The sequence below is a fragment of the Pinus tabuliformis genome, chromosome 4_1 (assembly GCF_031772625.1).
Source record: "Pinus tabuliformis cultivar Carrire ecotype Pingquan chromosome 4_1, CPIR1, whole genome shotgun sequence".
NCBI lineage: Eukaryota > Viridiplantae > Streptophyta > Pinopsida > Pinales > Pinaceae > Pinus > Pinus tabuliformis.
In genome coordinates, this window is record NC_142303.1 from 361425281 (window position 1) to 361445881 (window position 20601).

The 20601-nt window shown below is 37.2% G+C and overlaps 1 protein-coding gene across 1 annotated transcript in view; it reads right to left on the minus strand.

Moving 5' to 3' along the window:
* Window positions 1-3399: 3399 nt before the first annotated feature.
* The window catches only part of LOC149175804 (protein LURP-one-related 5-like), a 67521-nt gene continuing 50319 nt past the window's right edge, over window positions 3400-20601 (minus strand). The window contains exon 6 of the mRNA XM_089421248.1: window positions 3400-3550. Within this exon, the coding sequence (XP_089277374.1) occupies window positions 3400-3550 (151 nt within the window). The remainder of the gene's footprint in view (window positions 3551-20601) is intronic.

Sequence of the window (20601 nt, forward strand, 5' to 3'; positions counted from 1 at the left end):
TCATGTTATAGACTGTCTCAACCAACCCCCAGTTGTAGCATTGACTACTTTTCTCAACTCTTGTGGTCATGAGACTTCTAGATGGCCACAACTATACAAAATTGATCCAAAGTTCACCTACACATACCAAATTCTAGCATATGGAAACCAAGTTCCTGATTTCCACCTCCAGGATGCATTATTATGCTACCTGAGCCACCTTTGTGTTCCTTCAAGCAAGTGTGGCAAGATAATTTGGGAGGTGCGCTACAGTCAAGTTGCAAGACAGTTTGGTGTGGATAAAATTGTGGTTGTACTACAAAAGTACTTTTATTGGCCCAAACTCTGACTGAATGTTGGGAAATATATTAAATCCGTCACTGTCTACACCATCACCAAGCCAACCATCAAGAAGCAAGGTATGTACACTCCTCTTCCTATTCCCAGCCAGTCGTGGGAATCCATCTCCATGGACTATATGTCTAGCCTCCCTTCTACCAAGCATGGTAATGATTGTGTATTTGTGTTCGTTGACATATTTTCTAAGATGGCTATATTGGCAACCTGCAAAAAGAGTATCACTGCAGAGGACACTGCCAAACTCTTATTTGAACGAGTATGGGTACATTTTGGATCTCACAGACCATTACATCAGATCGGGATGCAGGTTCCTGAGCACATTTTGGTCAAGCCTCTCGACATTATTGGACACCATGCTCACCAAGAAGACTACCTTCCATTCCTAAATTGATGGCCAGACAAAGGTCGTCAATAGGATGATAGTGCACTTACTCTTCATGTACAACTCCAAGCATCTTCGAACCTGGGATGAGAGTCTTCCATATGTGTAGCTCAGTTATAATAGATCTCTCGATATCTCGACTGGTCACAGTCCCTTTCAAGTGGGTCTAGGATTTCAACCATTGTGTTTGATTGATGTTTCCATGCCTCACGCAACTACACAAACAGAATCCACACATGTATTGTTTGAGGTTGATAAAACGACCAGATTTATTGAACGCATCCAACACATCTTCCAATAGTTTCACGCATCCTGGATAAGTCAAATGCCAAGTACAGACAGTGACATGATCAACATCAGGTGCCACACAAGTTTCAGGTAAGCGATAAAGTTTGGTTGCATTGCAGAAAGAACACCTTATTGGAGCCCATCAGAAGCTAAAACCACCCTAATATGGTCCTTACACCATTACCAAGGTTGTGGGAGACAATGCTTTTGAGCTTAGCATTCCCCCATTCCTTTGTCTGCACCGAGTGTTCAATGTGGACCACCTTCAAACATACTTCTCACCATTACTAAACATAATAGACATTGCAAAAAAGCTCACACCAACAGAGTTAAACCAAGACTAATGGAACAGGCCACAAATGATCAGATTATGGGCAAACAGCTCAAGAACACTTGCCATCAGAAGATCTAACTATATCGGGTTGTCAAAGTTGGCTGACTCCTGCACCAAGGCAAGTGGCTCACGAGGGACCAGGTTCAACAAAAATTTCATTACCTCATGGAGGCTCTACACATAATGGGGACCATTGCTTCCTAAGGGGGGAGGAATGATCTAGGTGGATATTGGTGGTTACCCACCTATTCCACTTAGACCTCTAGATCGTTTTATTGTTTCCTTGTTTATTTTAGAATTTACTATTTTTAGCAGTTTTTCAGGTCTTGAACTTGTGGAGCAGTTTTGACCCCATAAACAGTAGTTTGTTTGTGTCTTTTTTTTTCTTTTTTTTTTTAATATCTATTGTTGTCCCATATCCATAGGTGGTGGCCTATGGAAAATATTGTAGTTCTCGAAGAGACCTTTCCAACAAAGTATCGTATGTTTCAAACGCAGATAATATGACCAAGTTATGACGTCGGGAAGTTGGTTGCCCAACTAACCCCAATGGAGCCCACAAACTCGTCGTTACATCTCTTAGGGTTAGATTTTTGGTTGTTTATGGTTTTCTCGTGCTTTTCAATAATAAATAGGCCCTTGAGCCTCATTGTAACACAGTTCAGAGGCATGTACCCACCACATCTATTCTCATAGATAAGCTACCATCGCTCGAGCTAGTCTTGTTTCCATTATATTTGTAAGAATATTTTAGTATTTGATATTAATGAAATGAAGTGTTACTTCTGTTGCATCTCTGTGTTTATGGTTATATCTATAATTTTTTGCGTTCTTGTTTAATTTTGGATCAATTCAACCATAACCAAGGCGAAGAACAAATGAACAACTTCCAGTTCATTATTTGAGAAGAGATATTGACAATCAAAAGAAGTCTTCATGCTTATCAAGAAAATCCTTTAGGCTTGTCACGGTAGTCTTTGGCATCCATTCATGATTTGTTGCAAGCATCATATATAAGCACTTCAATCATTCATCAATATAGTTTATTTATGATAAACATATGTACTATGTTTTGATTCTTCATTGTTTGGTTTTCCCTAGTAGCAAGTAACCTTCATTAACATTAATGTTGAACATTTGAACATGATTAAATGTGATGATACAGACATTGACATTGCAAATGAATTGTAAACAAAAGTTGTAGAAAAGTACATTCTTAAAAATGTTTGTAAGGCAAGGGCCAGGTAGGGATACATTAATATCATTTTTGCATACCCATCATTGATGCATGTGTTGTTCTTTTCTTTTGAGTCATTTTTCCATCATCATAATCACAATTGTCATTGTGATTATAATAATTGTCATTAATTTTTACCAGGAGATTTCCATAATGGCCATTCTTGTTGTTCTGGGGATTTCCACTATCTACTTTATTGTACTAGTATCATCTCAGCTTGTATGAGAAGACTCCAGGTCTAGGAACACCAAATAAAATAATCTTGGAAACAATCACATTCATATTCACTATGCATCCCTTATATGTTGGTGATCAGCGTGTTGTTGACAATGTTCAGGTAGGGGAAGATTGCAAACAATAAGCAAGATTTTTATTTTGTTTGTTCCTTGAGGAAATGTTTGATTAAAAAATAAACAGAAAGTGAGAATTCAAACCCTAAATTGATATTTATTTTGAGAAATTACTTTCAAGAATGACAATAAAAATTAACATAAACTCTATAAGTACAAAACCCTAGTATTCTAAAATCCATTCCAACCCCAATAAATGTTTCACTTACCATCCTAACGAAAATCCAAATGGAATACTAAATTTAATTTTCAGTTGAATGAGTTGAAAACAAAATTCCACTGAAAAGTTTAAAACATAACTCAAAAATTTGATACTGAATTTTAATTTTCATGGTCAATTGAACAACCTACAACATACAGGATATTGATATTCTAGATATTTTGAGCAATGAAAACAGATTGAAGTCCACACTGATGTAACAACTTTTTTAATAAACTTTAGGGATCCCACATTGATGAAAAAACTTCTTCAATCTGAGCTGATAAGGGCTATGTTACCAGAAACGTAACGATGGGCAACGTTCCTACGAAAAACAACTCCAGAAACCATACGGGACGGGAAACCACGTTTTATACGGGCGTTCTCGTTTTTATTGACAGGAAACTGGTTTCTGGCAAAACTGATCATTTCCCACAACGTTTTATGCAAAAACGTTTATCCGTTTTCGCTGCAACGTTTTGGTTCTGTCTCGTTTTTCCTCAATTGGTGTTAAATCCCATTTAAAAAACAAAAGTTTTCGAGTTGGTCCATTTCAAAAATAGCAATTTCCAAGTTGAGTTTTGTGAGTCAGCGGCTGTGCCTGCCGGTAAAGCGAGGTTTGAGCACGATTTAAGCTGGACAGGAGCATAGATTTGCCATTCAAGAGACACCGGTCAAAAACAGTTTCAGCAGAGAGGAGCGCATCAAACAGAGTCCATAGCATTCTGGATTTGTTTGAGAATTCCCAATTCCCGGGTATGTTTTCATATTATTTCAATGAACCTAGGCTAGCAATTGATCCTTAAGATGCAACAAATTGTCATTTCGATTGCTCTCTTCCTGCATTGATAATGGATTTTTGTTGCTAACATTGAATATAGTTTGCACGGTTGGGTAGAACACTAACATGCTTATTGTGGGCTTGGCTGTAAACGGTGTTCTTATTTTAACTGTGGTTTCGATTTTTTGTTAAATTTAAAGAATATGATACCATAAAATATGTTCATTTATTAAATGAGAGGGGAGATTTCTTGACAGAATAAACCGTAGTAGGTAACATCTGTTTTCAAACAAAGACAAAATGCCCCTGCTGAGAGGTAGAGATTAATTGCGAGTAAACAGTTATTAATTATGCTTTCAAATAATGTTTCGTGAGAGGTAGAGATTAATTGTGGTTATAGCCTAATAAAATGGTTGTTTTCTGGAAATTGATTTCCATACGAGCTGCTCTTTCAAGTATCCAACCTTTGTGATAGAACCAATTCCAAACGGCAGAAGGTCATGTACAAATAAAAGGTTAGATAATGATAAATGTCTACGTTTTATCTTACATGTCTTTTGAGAACTCAAAAAACATACTTCAACCTCAAAATGCTACTTAAACCTTACGCTATCATAACGAAAATAAAGGGCGAGAAAGGACACACTTAACTTCGTTGTTTTGAAAGTTTGAAAATATAGGTCTTCTTTGAGATCATCAAAAAGCTACTTCAACCTTAAGCAAGGAAAAGCCAGGGCCAAAATGGATACTCTTAAGCGTCGTTATTGTGCAGGTTTGAAAATGCATGATATTGAATTATTGATGAAACATGGCATATTATATTTAATATAAGTTTTCGAAAATTTAAAGCAACCAGCCATTAAGTTAGCTGTTCTTCAGGTTTTATAATGTTGATTAAAAGAGTATGTAGCCACTATCTCCATGAAGCTCTAGCCGTATAGCTATAAGATTTATTATTGTAAGTTTTCGGTATTCTTTGATAATATTTTTATTCTTTCTTTTCTTTTCCTTTCTCAGATAGTAATTTTTTCAGCCTTTATATATCTCATTTTAATTTAAAGTATTGTCTTTCTTTTCTTTGGATACTTGTTATTATTCTTTATAAAAATATAATATAGATTTAATTTGTTTTATAAAATAGATCTAATTTAAACAAATTAAGAGTTTTATCCTGAATAATTTTGATAAAGTTTTTCGATCAAGTTTGAATGTTTTGTTTTCACTAAAGTTTTCATTTTAAATTATAAAGCTTTTATTTTAATGTAATAGTGTCAATATTGTTTTTTTTTTTTAATTTATAATTTTTTTAATAATAAATTTATCTTTTGAAATATTAATATATTAATTTATTTTCATACATTTACATTATGTTAGTATGTTTTTCTTTCTGAAAGTTTAAAGGTTCAAGTCTAAAGAAATAGAGTATATACACATCTATAAATTTGAGTAATTGAATAGTTATGTCAATGCATCTTCTTAATCTGACAAGTAAGAAAACCTCATACACCCATTTTGGTGTCTAATTTGACAATGACGTTAAAATTAAATTACTATTTTCTTTTTTTCCTTATATCAAGTAGTCATTATTTTGCTTTCACCATTAAAATGCATACATCATACTTATAAATTTTACAAATTGAATAGCTATATAAAGGAAGCTCCCCAATCCCACAAGTAAGAAAGTGTCATACACTAATCTGGTGTCTATCTTGATAATAACATTACAATTAAATTACTATTTTTTTTTGTAGATCAAGTAGTCATTATTATGCTTTCACTATTAAAATGCACACATCATACTTTATACATTGAGATTTGTCCTTGAGAAAACCAAACCAAATTACATGGCAAAATCATCAACCTCATTCCCAAATTCACCAGAGCTTCAAATCCTTGGTGGGAGACTCCAGTGTTTTATATTGTTAACCTTTAATCTTGTTTTCTTCTTTTTTTCTCTCTCCTCATTTCTTATACACGAAACCTGCAAAACTCTGTTTCTCGTATCATTTTCGTTTCTTGTTCTGTTTCTGTTGTTTCCCTTTTCTGGTAACATAGGATAAGGGGAAGCAGCGAAAAGTTTGACAATCTTTGGATTGGTACATTCTAAGTACAAGAAATTCTGAATAATAACACTTATCATTTGGAGACCATCAATGTATATTTCCTCAGGAATCCTGTCAATGGCAGGTTCCTAAATAAATTCTACACATGAAAATTAAGTTGTAAACCATCAATGTATATTTCCTCAGGAATCCCGTCAATGGCAGGTTCCTAAATAAATTCTACACATGAAAATTATGTTGTGAAAAAAAGGATGTGTTTTCAAGAATTTTATTCCAGGAATCTCTTTTAAAGCATCGCAATTTTCAGTTTTCAATAAATTTACAAAGATGGGACAAACACCTTTTCAAAAAGAATCCATAACCCAATGGAGGAAGGCACTATAACTACAAGATCTCAATAAACCACAGGGACTTGTTGTCCTACATGCGCCAATGTTAGTGCCAGATCATGTCGCCTTGATATTTTCTTCCACATGGCTTCAAAAGGTGTTAAGAAGAAACTGTGTCTAAGTCCCGGTTGCACAAGGAAAAGCTCCTACGGTTCAACAAAACTTAGGTGAGTACAACTCCACACCACGGGCATTGTCAGGCATGCGTCGACATGGTGTCACGCGAACACCACACTATGGGCACCTGTGGTGTCGGCACCGGGAGTTTCACACTCGCCAGATCCGATGGTGAGAGCACTTGACTATCCGACGGTGAGAGCACCTGACCATCCGATGACTCGGAGCACCCAACACCATGGACCTTCACGGGAGTTAACGCAATGGAGGGGTTTGAAGGATGCTACGTGTCACTACCTCATTCCCTTTGCACCACTCCACAAGTTTCAAACAATGTCCTCCAAACCATGCAAGAGTATTCCACATGACCCTCTACATGGGCTACCCACGCAGCACCATGCCCTGCCACATTCGCTCAGTCTTTGACCAATCAACTCCACCCTGTCATCCAACCATCTACCGTGTAACACGTCAACTCCACCCTGTCATCCAACCATCTACCGTGTAACACCTCACTAGGCCCAGTCACCATACCAGTCATATTGCCACGTGGATGACCCCACATCCTACTGAAGTCAACATGACATCATCCAAACTCTCCTGCCAGATCCAGTTCTCACAAATATCACATCCGAATTGGTATAAAAAGGCGTACAAGGGGGCCATTTTTGTCATTTTTAGCTGTTATTATCCGGGTTGACCCTTGAGAATCTACAACGCTAACTTACAAAATTTAGTAAATTTTAAGCCCAAATATTTCAATTAAGCCATTACAATGTTTCTTATTACAGATTCCACCAATTAAGATTTTTGTTTTATCAAAATTTACAAGAATCTAGGCCAAATTCAAACCCTAGCCACATCTTATGAAGAAAAACCTTCTCTCCTAAAAGAACCCCTCATTTGAACAAGAAAATCCCTTTAATTGGTTAAGTTAGTGTTGTAAGTACACTCTTAGGCTGAAATAACCTCTGTTTCTATTAAATCCAAACTCATTCTAGCTCAGAAACCCTAATTTCAAGTCACACGTGCACACTATCATTTCCATGGCCTAAAGTTTTAAAAGGTCCCTCTTGCCAACTTGTTCCCCTCACATTCTGACATGTGGCGCTCCTTTATTCATTTCCTTGGATTCTAATAATCTCCCTTTTTTCCTTTTCCTCTTCCCTAATTCAACTAATCATTCCAACAAATTTCCCTATCACATCGGCCTCCTCATCTGCCAAGAATTCTACTGACACCCAGATAAAGGGAAAGAAGCAAGATACATATTGTCATAACATTGATATCAATACCCAGGACCCACTCAAAACAGCGTTTGACATGATAAAATTAATTCGCATTATGGTTGAGGAGATATACTTGATGGTAGTATTAGAAATTGTCGAGGAGCCTTAGTTTACATTTCCAAATCAAAGACAAGAGTTATAAATTACTAAGACAGATCTCCTCTAGGAAAGGGAATACATCAAGAGAATGGAGTTTTAGATGGAGCTTCTAAGGAAGGAAAACTCTAACAATTCTTCCCTAAAGGAAGCTAGGAATATAATATGGGGATGAATCATCAAGATAATAGGTAATCACTAGAGTCAACTGGAATTCATCAAGCACTAAATTCAAGTAGAATTCATCCAAGAAATGATCGATACCCTAAGAGCAACCCATAGAGAAATGGAAGCTCTCAAGAACACAATTGGTGACTTCCCCTCTAGGGTAGAAGTGGTTATAGACTTTCTTAATCAAGTGCCAAAGGAAGAAGTGTTGAAGGCAAGGGTCAACATGTTTGAGTGGGTGGTGAAGGCCAACCAAGTAATAAGAAAGCAAGAACTAGTAAATATGACCAGGGAAGAGATAAAATCATTAATGAAAGAAATAGAAAAATTTAAAGGGAGGTACAAGGTGACCTATTGGAAGAAACTTCCAACCTTCTTCGACAATGATGGAAACTTATACCCCAAGGAATCATCATGAAAATCTTGGTGACAATTAAGGAGGATCACAAAGGCTTCAAAGAAAAATATAATTCTTCTCATGAAAAGGACATTGTGAAGTTATAAAATGATCACTATGAAATTTTTTTCATGCTCAAGAGTATGTTTGAGTTAGATATAGCTAATTATGATGCTATTAAAAAATTGGAAGGAACTATCATAGACCCCTGGTCATGTGACATTCCATAGGGTAAGAAATGGAGGAATTTTATGGACTTATCTGAATGGGCCATCCAAAGTGGATACAAACCAATGTCTTAGATAACATCAGCAGAGGTAAGCCCCCACTGAAAGCCTCCATCCCAGAAATGGGCACCACAATAGGCATGACCTTAGTAGTTGACACTAACATCGACTCCACCGACATTGTTGGCAGCCCAATCAAAGTAGCGCCCAGTTTAGGAAATGCCTAGGTAGGAGGACAGGGACTCAACATACAACAAAGAGAGAGATGGATAAGCCATTACAACCAAATTTAAAGGGACCCACCTGACAATTGGTAGATCTTTGAAGAAACTTCTAGAAGAAGTTAGTCACAATACAATTGGCATTTCTGTAAATATTCTTGGTGTTTTTTCAAATACCACTAGTGGTTTAGAGTAGGGTCTTGGGACTTGAGTGTTTATATAAGCCTCATTTTTTTATTTTAAAGGGAGAAAAAATATAGGTTGTAGAGGAGACTCTGTCAATTTTTTTCAGAATCTGCTGGGAGTTTTGAAGCTGTTCAGATAATCTTCGGCAAAATCACATAACCAATCTTTTGTCGACGCGTTTCGAACCAACCAGTGTGGTTCATCGTCAGGACAATCTATCAAGGAAGCATTTCTATAGTGATCTTTGGGTTTTCTATTCTTTTTTACATGTAATTTCATGAACCTCACCCTGTATTTTGGAACTTTGCACATAATAATACAATTTCAAGCAATTTTCATGGCATATTATATTGTGAACCTGCTTTTTTATGATGATTAAATGGAATTTGTCAAATTGAAGTGAATTATGTAATTAGTATGGATAGTGCCCTGAACCATCCTTCCCGTGAAGTACCTGGAGTGCGGGAGTTTGTGGAAGACCAAGGCGGAGAGCTTTTGCGTGGGTGTTTCTCCATGGACAGTCGCAGAGGAGGGAGCTCCACTCCCTCCTTCAGAGGGGCAATGGTTAACAAGGGCAAGACACCCCTGGAATTAGGCAGAGGTAACTCGACGGTAGAAGGAGAAGACAGGGATAAGGAAACAATAAGTAACAAGGAGAAGAAAAATGATGGCACAAAAGACAAGGAGGAAAATGACAAAAAACAGGGAACAATAGACAGGAACCAAAAGGGACCGTGCAAGCCCAAAGCTGAAATCACTCCCAGAGTAATCTTAAATAACCCAGAGCTGTAGGCCCACAGGGAGCACATGCAGACTTATGCAATCATATGCAAATTCATGGGACTATGGCCCACCGAAAAGGCTTTACAAACATGGATCAGAAACCACTGGAAGCCTAAAGGAAGCATTGATCTTCATCTAGGATCCAAGGGTTTTTTCACTGTGGTGTTTGCAAACATTGAGGACAAAGATAGAGTGTTTGAAGGTGGGCCCTACTTCTTTGCAACAGCAGGGCTCTATATGTGGTCGTGGATGATGAACTTCGTGCCGGAGCGAGAAACCTTTACCTCAGTCTCGGCTTGGGTAAGACTCTATTCGCTACCTCTGGATTATTGGAAAATAGAATCACTAACAGCTATAGGCAATAAATTAGGGAGGTATGTCAAAACTTCTGAAGCTAAAAGAAGGGGAAAATACACCTCCTTTGCCAGGATTTGTGTAGAGATGGACCTATCTGGAGCACTTTCGGACGAGGTTATATTGGAGGTTTATGATGAGGAATGGGTGCAGACGGTTGACTATGAGCATATTCCTTTTAGATGTCGAAAATGTCATGAACATGGGCACCTTCTTAGAGACTGCCCTCTCAGTAAGGTAGAGATAAAAAGCAATCCCAACACAATGAAAGAAACAGAGGGCTTTCACAAAGTAGCTCATAAAGGTAGAAATGGAAAAAAAGGGACAAAACAACACCAAAGCGGAGATCAAAAAGTGAGGCCAAACTAGTTCCAAGTTCTTGAAGTGGAAGAAGGTACAGCAGTTGAAAATCAAGTAATGAAGGATGGATATGTTAAGCAGGACAAGGAAGAAGAACAGGATCAAGAAAAGGTAAAGGAAAAGCAGAAAGAGATCATGATGAGTGAATCAGAGATGGATATGGATCAGGAAATGACTCAGAGCGAGATGGAAATGGAAGACAATGAGTTGCAAGAGATTCTTGACAGAGAAAACCTAGATCTAGAAGGGTTCTTGAGTAAGGGAACAATGGGTGGGGTATAATCTCTACCACAAGAAGAATGCAATCGAATAAAGCAGTTATTCTTATGGAAAACTCAGGAAAAGTGCATGGGTGAAGATAACAGCATGGAAAGACAAGCCAACCATGGAATAAAAGCAGTAAAATCGACTCCAGGATTAGCTCCAAGAAACCCGGGGAAAAAAAGGGGCAGAAAAAAGCAGAACGAGCTATTAATGGAATGTGGAAAGCTCATGATAGACTCAGGTAAGATGAAAGATCTAACCAGTTACTCCTTTACCAATCTGTAATTATGAAGTTTACAACTTGGAACATCAGAGGTCTAGGAAGCAAAAGAAAGCAGAGAATATTGAATAATAGAATGAAGCAGGTAGCTCCAGATATAATTTTTGTCCAAGAAACAAAATGCTTTGTTCAAAAGATAAGACAAATACATAGTAAATGGATTAGCAGATATGAGTTTATAGAAGTCAAAGCAAAAAATACAGCAGGGGGTATCCTTATCCTCTGGAATCCCCAAAAAATAGGTATTATTGATGCGGAGACATCAAGGAATTATTTATCAGTTGTTATTCAGCCTGTAGGTGACAGGGACACTTATCTTGTTACGAATTTTTATGGCCCTCAAAGGTTAGATGACAAAATCAAGTTTATTGATTCCTTAGTGGACCTTCGAAACAGATTTGCAGGGCTACTGTGGGTTATAGGAGGAGATTTCAACATGATTAGATCTCTATCAGAGAAAAAAGGGGGTACAAGAGCACTAAACAGAGATTCCCCAGCTTTCCAATGTTTTTCAGAAAACATGAAGGTGGTGGACATTGAGACAAACAATGGCCTTTGCACATGGAACCACAAAAGAGGAGGGGATTCTCAGGTAGCTTCCAAGCTAGATAGATTCATGATCTCTGAAGAGCTCATGCTTCTAGACAAGGAAATAATAGCAGATATTCTTCCTTTTGGAGTTTCAGATCACTGGCCAATTCAAATGGAGATCAAGGGCATTGGCACCCCAAGAAACGAACCGCTCAGGTTTGAAAATATATGGTTGTCACACCCGGATTTCTACAACAACATTGAAAAATGGTGGGTTGAAGACCTGCAAATTCAAGGATCTCTATGTTCCTGCTACATAAAAGACTAAAGCACATCAAGCAGAAGCTAAAGGAATGGAACCAGAAGGAATTTGGCAATATTTTCACAAGTAAAAAAATTGTAGACAAAATAATTCTAGAGCTCAATCAAGCTTTGATCAGGAATGGCTTTGATAAATACAAAAATGATCTAGCAAAGAAATATCAACATGAATGGGAAATGTTGTGCAAACAAGAAGAAATTTTTTGGAAACAAAAATCTAGGGCTCTATGGCTGAAAGAAGGAGAACCTAATACCAAATTTTTTCACAGATCTACCATTGCGAATAGAACTCACAACAGAATCTATTCGATCAAGGATGAAAATGGTCAAATTCATCAATCCCACAAGGAGATAGATGCAGTGTTAGTAAAGCATTTTTGGGTCATTGCCAAGGAAAACATTTCAGAAAGAGAACCTTTCATTGAGAACATAATTAAACACATACCTAAACTGGTCTCCAGAGAGGATAATTGTAATCTCAATAGACCTATAACTGAAAAGGAGGTCAGTGAGGTCCTCAAGGAAATACAAAATGGCAAGGCACCAGGTCGGATGGATTTAATGTTGATTTCTTTAAATCCTGTTGGAATATCATTAAAAGGGATATAGTGGAGATTGTGGAAGACTCCAGGAGGAACAAGACCATTTTGAAAGCTCTCAATACCTCCTTTATTGCCCTTATTCCAAAACAAGATAATGCTCAAAAACTAAAGAGATATAGGCCCGTCGCCTTATGCAATGTTGTCTACAAGATTATCTCCAAAGTTGTGGCTAATAGATTTAAACCCCTGCTGCCCAAGCTTATCTTCGGGGAACAAACAGGGTATGTAGAAGGAAGACAAATTCTGGACAACATAATTCAAGCTCACGAGGTGGTTCACTCGTTAACATGCAACAAGAGAGCGGGCATGATCATGCAACTGGACATAGCCAAAGCGTATGACAAAGTGAATTAGATATACATCAAAAAAGTGCTCACAGATTTTGATTTTGATCGTAATTGGGTTAGATGGGTCATGGCCCTGGTGACTTCTTCCAGCTTTTCAATTTTGGTGAATGGCTCTCCTTCTGAACTTTTTCTTCCTTCCAGGGGTCTTAGACAGGGAGATCCGCTTTCTCCTTTTCTCTTCATCCTCATGATGGAAGGGCTGGGGTGATCCATCAAGAATGCAAGAGCGATGGGAAAAATTCAAGGACTCTAACTTTAGGAGAATGGGCAAGTTCTGACTCATCAACAGTTTGTAGATGATACCATGTTACAGGGAATTCCCACAGTTAAAGAAGCACAGGCTTACAAACAAATTTTGAATGACTTCGTGAAGGCTACAGGTATGGAAGTTAACCTTACCAAATCAAAAGTCTTTTTCTTTAACACTCATATCGCCATCTAGAGAAATGTCTCTAGAATTTTAGGCTTTCAAAGAGAATCCCTTCCCTCTAAGTATTTGGGAGTTCCTCTTATAGCTAAACCCCCGACACAAGAGCATATGGGATCCATTAGCTACTAAAATGCAAGACAAGGTCAGGAAATGGACAAACAGATCTCTAAATTTAGCTGGTAGACTGGTTCTTACTAAAGCAGTTCTCCAAGCTATCCCAATCTTTATGTTATCAACCCTCCCAGCTCCAATTGGAGTCTTACAACAATTTCGGAATATTCAATGAGATTTTCTGTGGTTCAAAGAGGAAACAAGGAAAAAATGGGCTTTAGTCTCATGGGAAAAGATCTGCAAACCCAAGAACCAAGGAGGCCTAGTTTTGGACAATCTAGAGATCCTCAACAAGGCTCTTGGAGCAAAACTTTGGTGGAGGTGGGTTAAGGATCCTAAAGCTCAATGAGCAAGCATCTGGAAGGAAAAATATGCCAATTCCTGACCAGCTTATGATATAATACGTATGACAGGAATAGTGAAAGGCTCCCCCATATGGAACAAGGCATGGGAGAACAGAGAAGTGGTACAAAAGAATAGTTTATGGGAAATCAGAGAGGGAGATCTGGCACTTTTCTGGGAGGAAAAATGGCAACAAGAACCTAATCTTCTAAGGCAAGAATTTTTAGGCCTCAAGAAAGAGACTAACAATCAAGGATTAGTTAAGGTGAAAGACTTTTGGGAGAATCCACATAATGTAGGAAAGTGGAGAATTTGGAAAAAAATAGAGAGCAGAGAGGATAGGACCCTCAATAGTAAAGCTGAGTCCCTTAAAAGAATGCTCGAGCAGAGAATAATTCTTGTAAGGAAAGGGAAGGATCAACTGAGATGGGGCAACAACAAAGAGGGAAACTTTAATATCAAGGAAGCTAAAGGTCTTCTCCTTGATCTGGAACCACAAGCTCCAAATAAAACTTGGCAGAAGCTTTGGAAGCACAAAGGCTGGATGAAAATCAAACTCTTCATGTTGCTAGTTCACCACCGGAAAATTCTAACCTAGGACAACCTCAAAAGAAGAGGCATGCTGGGACCCTCCAGATGTCATCTCTATGAAACCCAAGAGGAGACCATCGAGCATCTTCTCAACAGTTGTATTTTCACAGACAGGATATGGGATTTCTTTACCAACATCTTCAGGCAGTCTGAAAGAGACAAACAAAGTATTGGTAACACTCTTAAAAATTGGAGGAATAATTTCTCTGATAATGAAGTTCTCAATTCTGCCTATGAACTCTTGTCGGGTTTCATTATATGGAATGTGTGGAAAGAAAGGAACAAAAGAAGATTCAAAGAGATAAAGACTGACTCTCTTAGCCTGGTGAAGCTGATTGTAAAACAACTTAAGGAGACAGTGGGTACCATAGTCAGGAATCTCTCCAAAGATCCTCCCTCAATAGAAGAGTTGAGAATCCTTTTAGACATGCAGGGGCTTACTCCTCAAGGTCCAAGTAGGAAAACAAGCATGAGAGATGAGGTGGAGGAATTCTGGCATCCTCCCCCTGAAGGGTTTTTAAAGTACAACATTGATGGAGCTTCCAAAGGCAACCCGGGGGAGGTTGTCTTTGGGGGAGCTCTAAGAGATGAAACAGGTAGAATAATCACCCTCTTCCATGGACACTTAGGAAAAGCCACTAAAAACATGGCAGAGCTAATGGCTTTGGAACAATGCTTAGAATTTTTGATACAGAACAATTGCCAAAATGTCATAATAGAGGCGGATTCAAAGTTAGTCATCAACGCAGCCAGGAGAATTAGTAATGGAACAGGGTCGGAAAAGGTCACAAAACACTGGAGTTTAACGCGAGTTCTACAGAGAATCCAAGTTCATCTACAGGAACTTTGTACTCTCAGATTTATACATGTGAAAAGAAAGGCCAACAAATTGGAAAACATTCTTGCCAACCAAGGTGTCAGTTGCAAGGACAGCGCAATCTTATGGAGGTGGAACACAATGGCGCAGAGCAACCTGAAAAAACTCTGTCATAACCAGGCAGAGGAAGACATAGAAGAGTATAGAAGCAAAATGACAGAAACCAACTAGTTATGATAAGAGGTCATAGGGCTGCTCAAGGTTTGACAAAAAGGCTCATGATGGAAGACAAGTCAAACTTAGTGATTAAGTTGACAACGATCAGGATTATTCTCCGTGATGGGTGTCAGAGTTGCCCTGACTGAAGAAAGCAGCATCTCATACTGCAACATCACCTCAAGGATTCGCCTGTAGGCTGGTTCAGAGTCATCCCTGACTGGCTCTGTAGCAGGTGTTTCCTCTCTCTTTCATTCCAGAAGAATGGGTGCATCGTCTGGCGTTCTCAATGGTCGCACCACCTGGAGTTTTCTATCCGAAATCTTCTTACCAGCTTGGAAGTGTTTTTCTGGTGATCGCTAGCCCTGAAGGCGGAATCTGGTTTTCCCGATTTGGCAGTGATCCCATTCAAAGGTTTACATGTGGCGGTGGGGACGGTTGGAATACTGCCCTCATCGCACACTATTGTTCAACGGTTTTCAGGGGTGCGATACATTCCAAGACCGTCTGATCATATGATGTGGAGCGACGGTTGGGATGGTTCGAGCAGTGTGGTGGTCGGGCTAGTTAGGTGTCGGTCTTCTTTCCATCGCGAAATTGTCTGCTGCCATCGGATTGGGTTAGAAGAATTAACGGTGAAGATTAATGAGACAATATTGACCACATTTCTCATCTCATCCAGTGTTGGGAGTTAAAACCGCTTCTAGGAAGGTTTTGGTGCGATCGCACTGCATTTATTTGGAAGGCGGTTTCCTTGCCGGGGCAACGATTCCATAAAACATCTGACACGTGGATGAGGGCGGGGCATAAAAACCACCCTCATCGCACATTAAACAACGGTCACTTCTGGCATGCGATACTCAGCACAGTCATCCGATCATTGCAAACCCGATCGACGATCAGGATGGCGCGTGCGGTTTGGTGGGTCCGGAGGATTAAATATGTGGTTACTTTTTGAAGCGATAGGCTTCTCCACCATCAGATTTATGTTAAATCATGGATGGTAGAGATTTTGAGGAAGGATAAAGGTCTGCTAGCGTGGGGTTCGGTGGGGAGAGTTCTTATGCCTTGCGACTCCCATCGCCTGGTTTTGATAATACTCATCCATGAGTGGCTAGCACTTTTTGAGGTCAGAGGGACTAGATTCTATAGGACTTTTTCTTTGGTGGCTTACACCACTCTGTGGGGAGGAAAAGTGTATATATTGTAAACTATGTTTGATTTAATGAAATAGAAGGTACGACTCTTGCTTCAGCAAAAAAGGAATTATGTAATCAGTATGATTGTTTGCTTCATTTTTTTGCAAGATTTATCAGGTTTTTTGAAGAGTATCTTGGCTTCTTTGATGGATTTTACAAGGGTTTTAATGAAATGGAAAAAAATTCAAAATATCTCATTTTCTTGTGGTTGAATTCTTAATTACTCAGCCACCCATATAATTCCATCTTATTTAAAGGAATTCTTAAGTGCTATTTTAAATTTGTTAGGGTTTGTGTTAAAAATAGCAACAGGAAAATCCTAATTTAATTTGTCCTTAAATTAAATTGGGAATTAAATTGTAATTATATTCTCATAGCATCTTGTAGCAATTAACTTATAGGTTTATCTAGATTCATGTAGAGATCCCTAAATTATAGGGGTCCAGGTTCAGTTATTATTGAGTTGTAATTATTTAATTCAGTTTAACTCAGTTAAATTCAATTAAACTAGTTCTAGCTTATGGAGGAACTAGTGAGTCTTCAAGTGAATTAAATTGGATTTAATTCACATGCAGTGATTAATCAGATAACTAATAAATCAATCAAAATAGTTCATGTATGTCAGTTTAGATGAAGACCCAGTTGAGATTAGAGTTCAGGGACAATGTACTATTAGTTGTAAATTCATTTAAATTAAACAAGAGATGCATGCAATCAGTAGAAAGCCTATGATGGATTGCGCAGTTGTGGTGAAGGATTTTCCTAATTAAATATGGGCTAATTCACTTGGAGATTGCGCAAGGAAGTAGGGGCTTGGGAGGCAACATATTTGGCTAAGTGTTGGCTTGAGATGGTTTGTGAAGCAGTGAGATAGATTGTACTTGTGGAGAGATTGTTCGGGTTGAACAAGCATTGTATTTTCTTCTCATATCTTTTGGTTAATGCAATATACAGATAACGGGTTTTTATCTAAGGATTTCCCTACAAAATTATTGTGTTATGTGCAATTGCAATTCTTCCTTTTCTGTTTCGTGATTTCATCGATCAATTTTTGTTTCTACTGATGAGTAGAGTAGTTTCAAGTCAATTGTTTTAGAATATAACAATCTGCAGTTTGAATCTATAATAAAAATCTACAATCTATTCTTCATTTTTTACCTTCTCTAAAAATTTTGGTTCTTTATGTGAAACCCAAGGCTCATGTATGCTCCAACAAAGATTAGTGGAAATGTTACTAGCAAGAAGATTTTAATAGTTGATGGTTTTTCCTCTTTACCTAGATTCTGAGAAGAATTTTAAACCTCAAAACAAAAAATCAACACTTAATTTGAATGAGATATATTCATTTCTCTCGTAATTTCTTGAAATATATTTATGATGAACATGATGATTTTGTGTGAGATTGAGACTTTTCTTGTGCATTTGCAATAGTGAATTTTGATAAATTTTATTTCTTTTAACACATAGATAGATACACATAGACATAATTTAAACATTGATTCAATGACTAAATAGTTCAACATGTTACTCTATTTTCTTATGACAACCTTATAGGGGAAAATAAGGTGCATGATACTTGAACCTAAACTCAACACATAAACCTGAGCAGGGTTTAAGGCATAACTATACAATCATTTCACAATAGCACATTCACAAAAAACAACATTAACATACAGTCATATTTGTTGCACTCCTTTATCATCTTTATTTTTCTTGTTGAAACTTAAAAGAAAGAATGAGCATGCTTGAACACTAAGCACGAGTAATACATAGATATCATACAATAACAATAATAATAATTGATGATCTGATATATTAAGTTTAAAGAGAAAATCACAAACATAACAATTAATCAATATTGCACTTAGATGTTCCCAATATTTGCACTATGGCACAACATAGTGTGGCTTTGGGGCTCAAACGTTGTTGATATTGAAATCCTGGTCAATAAAATTTTCATTTCCAAAGCAACACATCTTTCAACTGAGGGAAAAAATTAGTCAAAGAATTTCTGAGTAGATGACATTCCCCGACAAGAATCTCTAGTCTCAAAGGATTACACCTACAATGTGATAGGTATGCCAATTCACTTTCTCAAAATGAGATGGAAGGATTTCTTTATTTCATTACGAGTTTCATTTCCTGAAAGGGAAGGTATGGACTAAAATTTTTGTATAATATACGACTTTTGATGATATTTATGGGTTTTAAATTGAATCTTCCATTTTATCTACACAAAATCCTTTCTAAGATGGCCAAGTTTTATCAAAGGAATAGCAAGAACCATGAACATAGCTTGTTTCACCATGGGTTAATATGAATTATTTTCAAAGATCATTTAGCTAAGTCTAGTCATTTATGGGATTTGTTCCTTTGTTGGAATGGTTTTGAAAACCCTCCGGTTAGTGATAGAGAAGAAATTACTTTTAGGGTTTCACATAATCCTTAAGAACTTACTCTAGAGCCCTCTGTGTCTCACAGTCGTGACAATTTGGGCCTCAATAACCTCTATCATTCTAATGAATCAGATTCGTGTCAAGAAACGATGATTAAAACCCCTAGTTTTGTGCCTACTTGCATAACTCATAGCATGGAAAAGAAGGTAGGGTTTTAGCATGTCGAGATGCAACCTGAGTTCAAGGATGATATCAAGCCTAGTGTGTCAGATCACACTAGCCATTCCCAACTTACATGGAAGAAAGAAAACTGTTAGTTGAGTACATGCCTTCAATCTCAAATTAAAAATAAATAGTTGGCTAGAAAAATATCCCATGCTCAATGAAATAAAGGTAAAAAGGTCCATGTCAAAGATGTTTATGTTGATGTCAACTCTCCCAAGGAACCTGTGTTGAAAAATAACAAACGTCAGTCTAGTCCTGACTCTAAATTCATGGACGACAATGCTCAAGCTCGGACTTGTGATAATAATTGTGATTACCACTTGAATATTTTATTTATTTTATCAGTTTTAAATCTAGATACAAAATCTTAAATTATGTAGTTGCCTTATTATAGTAATAATGTTAATTATTAATGTCCATTCCTTGATTTGTAACATGTTTCCCTTGTCTTCTGGAAGTTAGCATTGGTTATAATGACATGGGTTGTTGTGGATATGGTTTGATTGTTTCGAATCACCTATGGATATCATATTAGTTATTTATGCCAAATTCTTTTAATTATGATTTGACCCCGAGAGGTCATGACAGTTAGATTGTGGTCCTTATTTTTTGGAAACTGTTTTTATTTCTTAAATTTGATTTTTTGCATCGAGGACTCATGGACATATAAAAAGAGCCTCAATTTTTTAGAGGAGAGGAGGAAATATGATGTTTTAATTATAGGTGATTGTGAAACTATAATTTAATTTGTTGTAAGTTTTGATGATAATCAAACGACTTTGTGACATTAAAACTCGATTAATTTTGTTTCTTTTATAATTCCATGGTTACATGTTTAGTTGATTTGAAGTTCTTTACAGCGTTTTAGAAGTTCTGAAAAGTTAATCGATTGCCATTTTTCTTATTGCCTGGGAGAAACGAACAACAAATTTATATTACACATCTTTTGTTATACTTATTAGTTCCATCTGAATTGATAATCCTAATCTTGTGATTTTGGAAGGATCATTCTCTGCCAAAATAATTTTGATTTATGTGTCATTTGGAACTTGGTTTTTAGAATGTTTTCTGGAAACTCATTGCTATGAGAAAATAACTTATAAGTTGATAGGATTGATATTGATTATAATATTCCTATGTTTTGTATGATCTTTCACAATTCATTGGTCGAACGATTTTAAGCTTTAAGTTGTTCAAGGATTCATTTTTTCAAAAGGAAATCATTATAGTCATTTGGTGTACCTCGGCCAAGATAGTATTAGTTAATCCTATGCATTTGCATTTTCATTGATTCTTGATGCGAAATAGGAAAAGCAAGTTCAGACTTTTCTGCATTTGTTTAAGAGACAAGAGGGTTACACCATTGTAG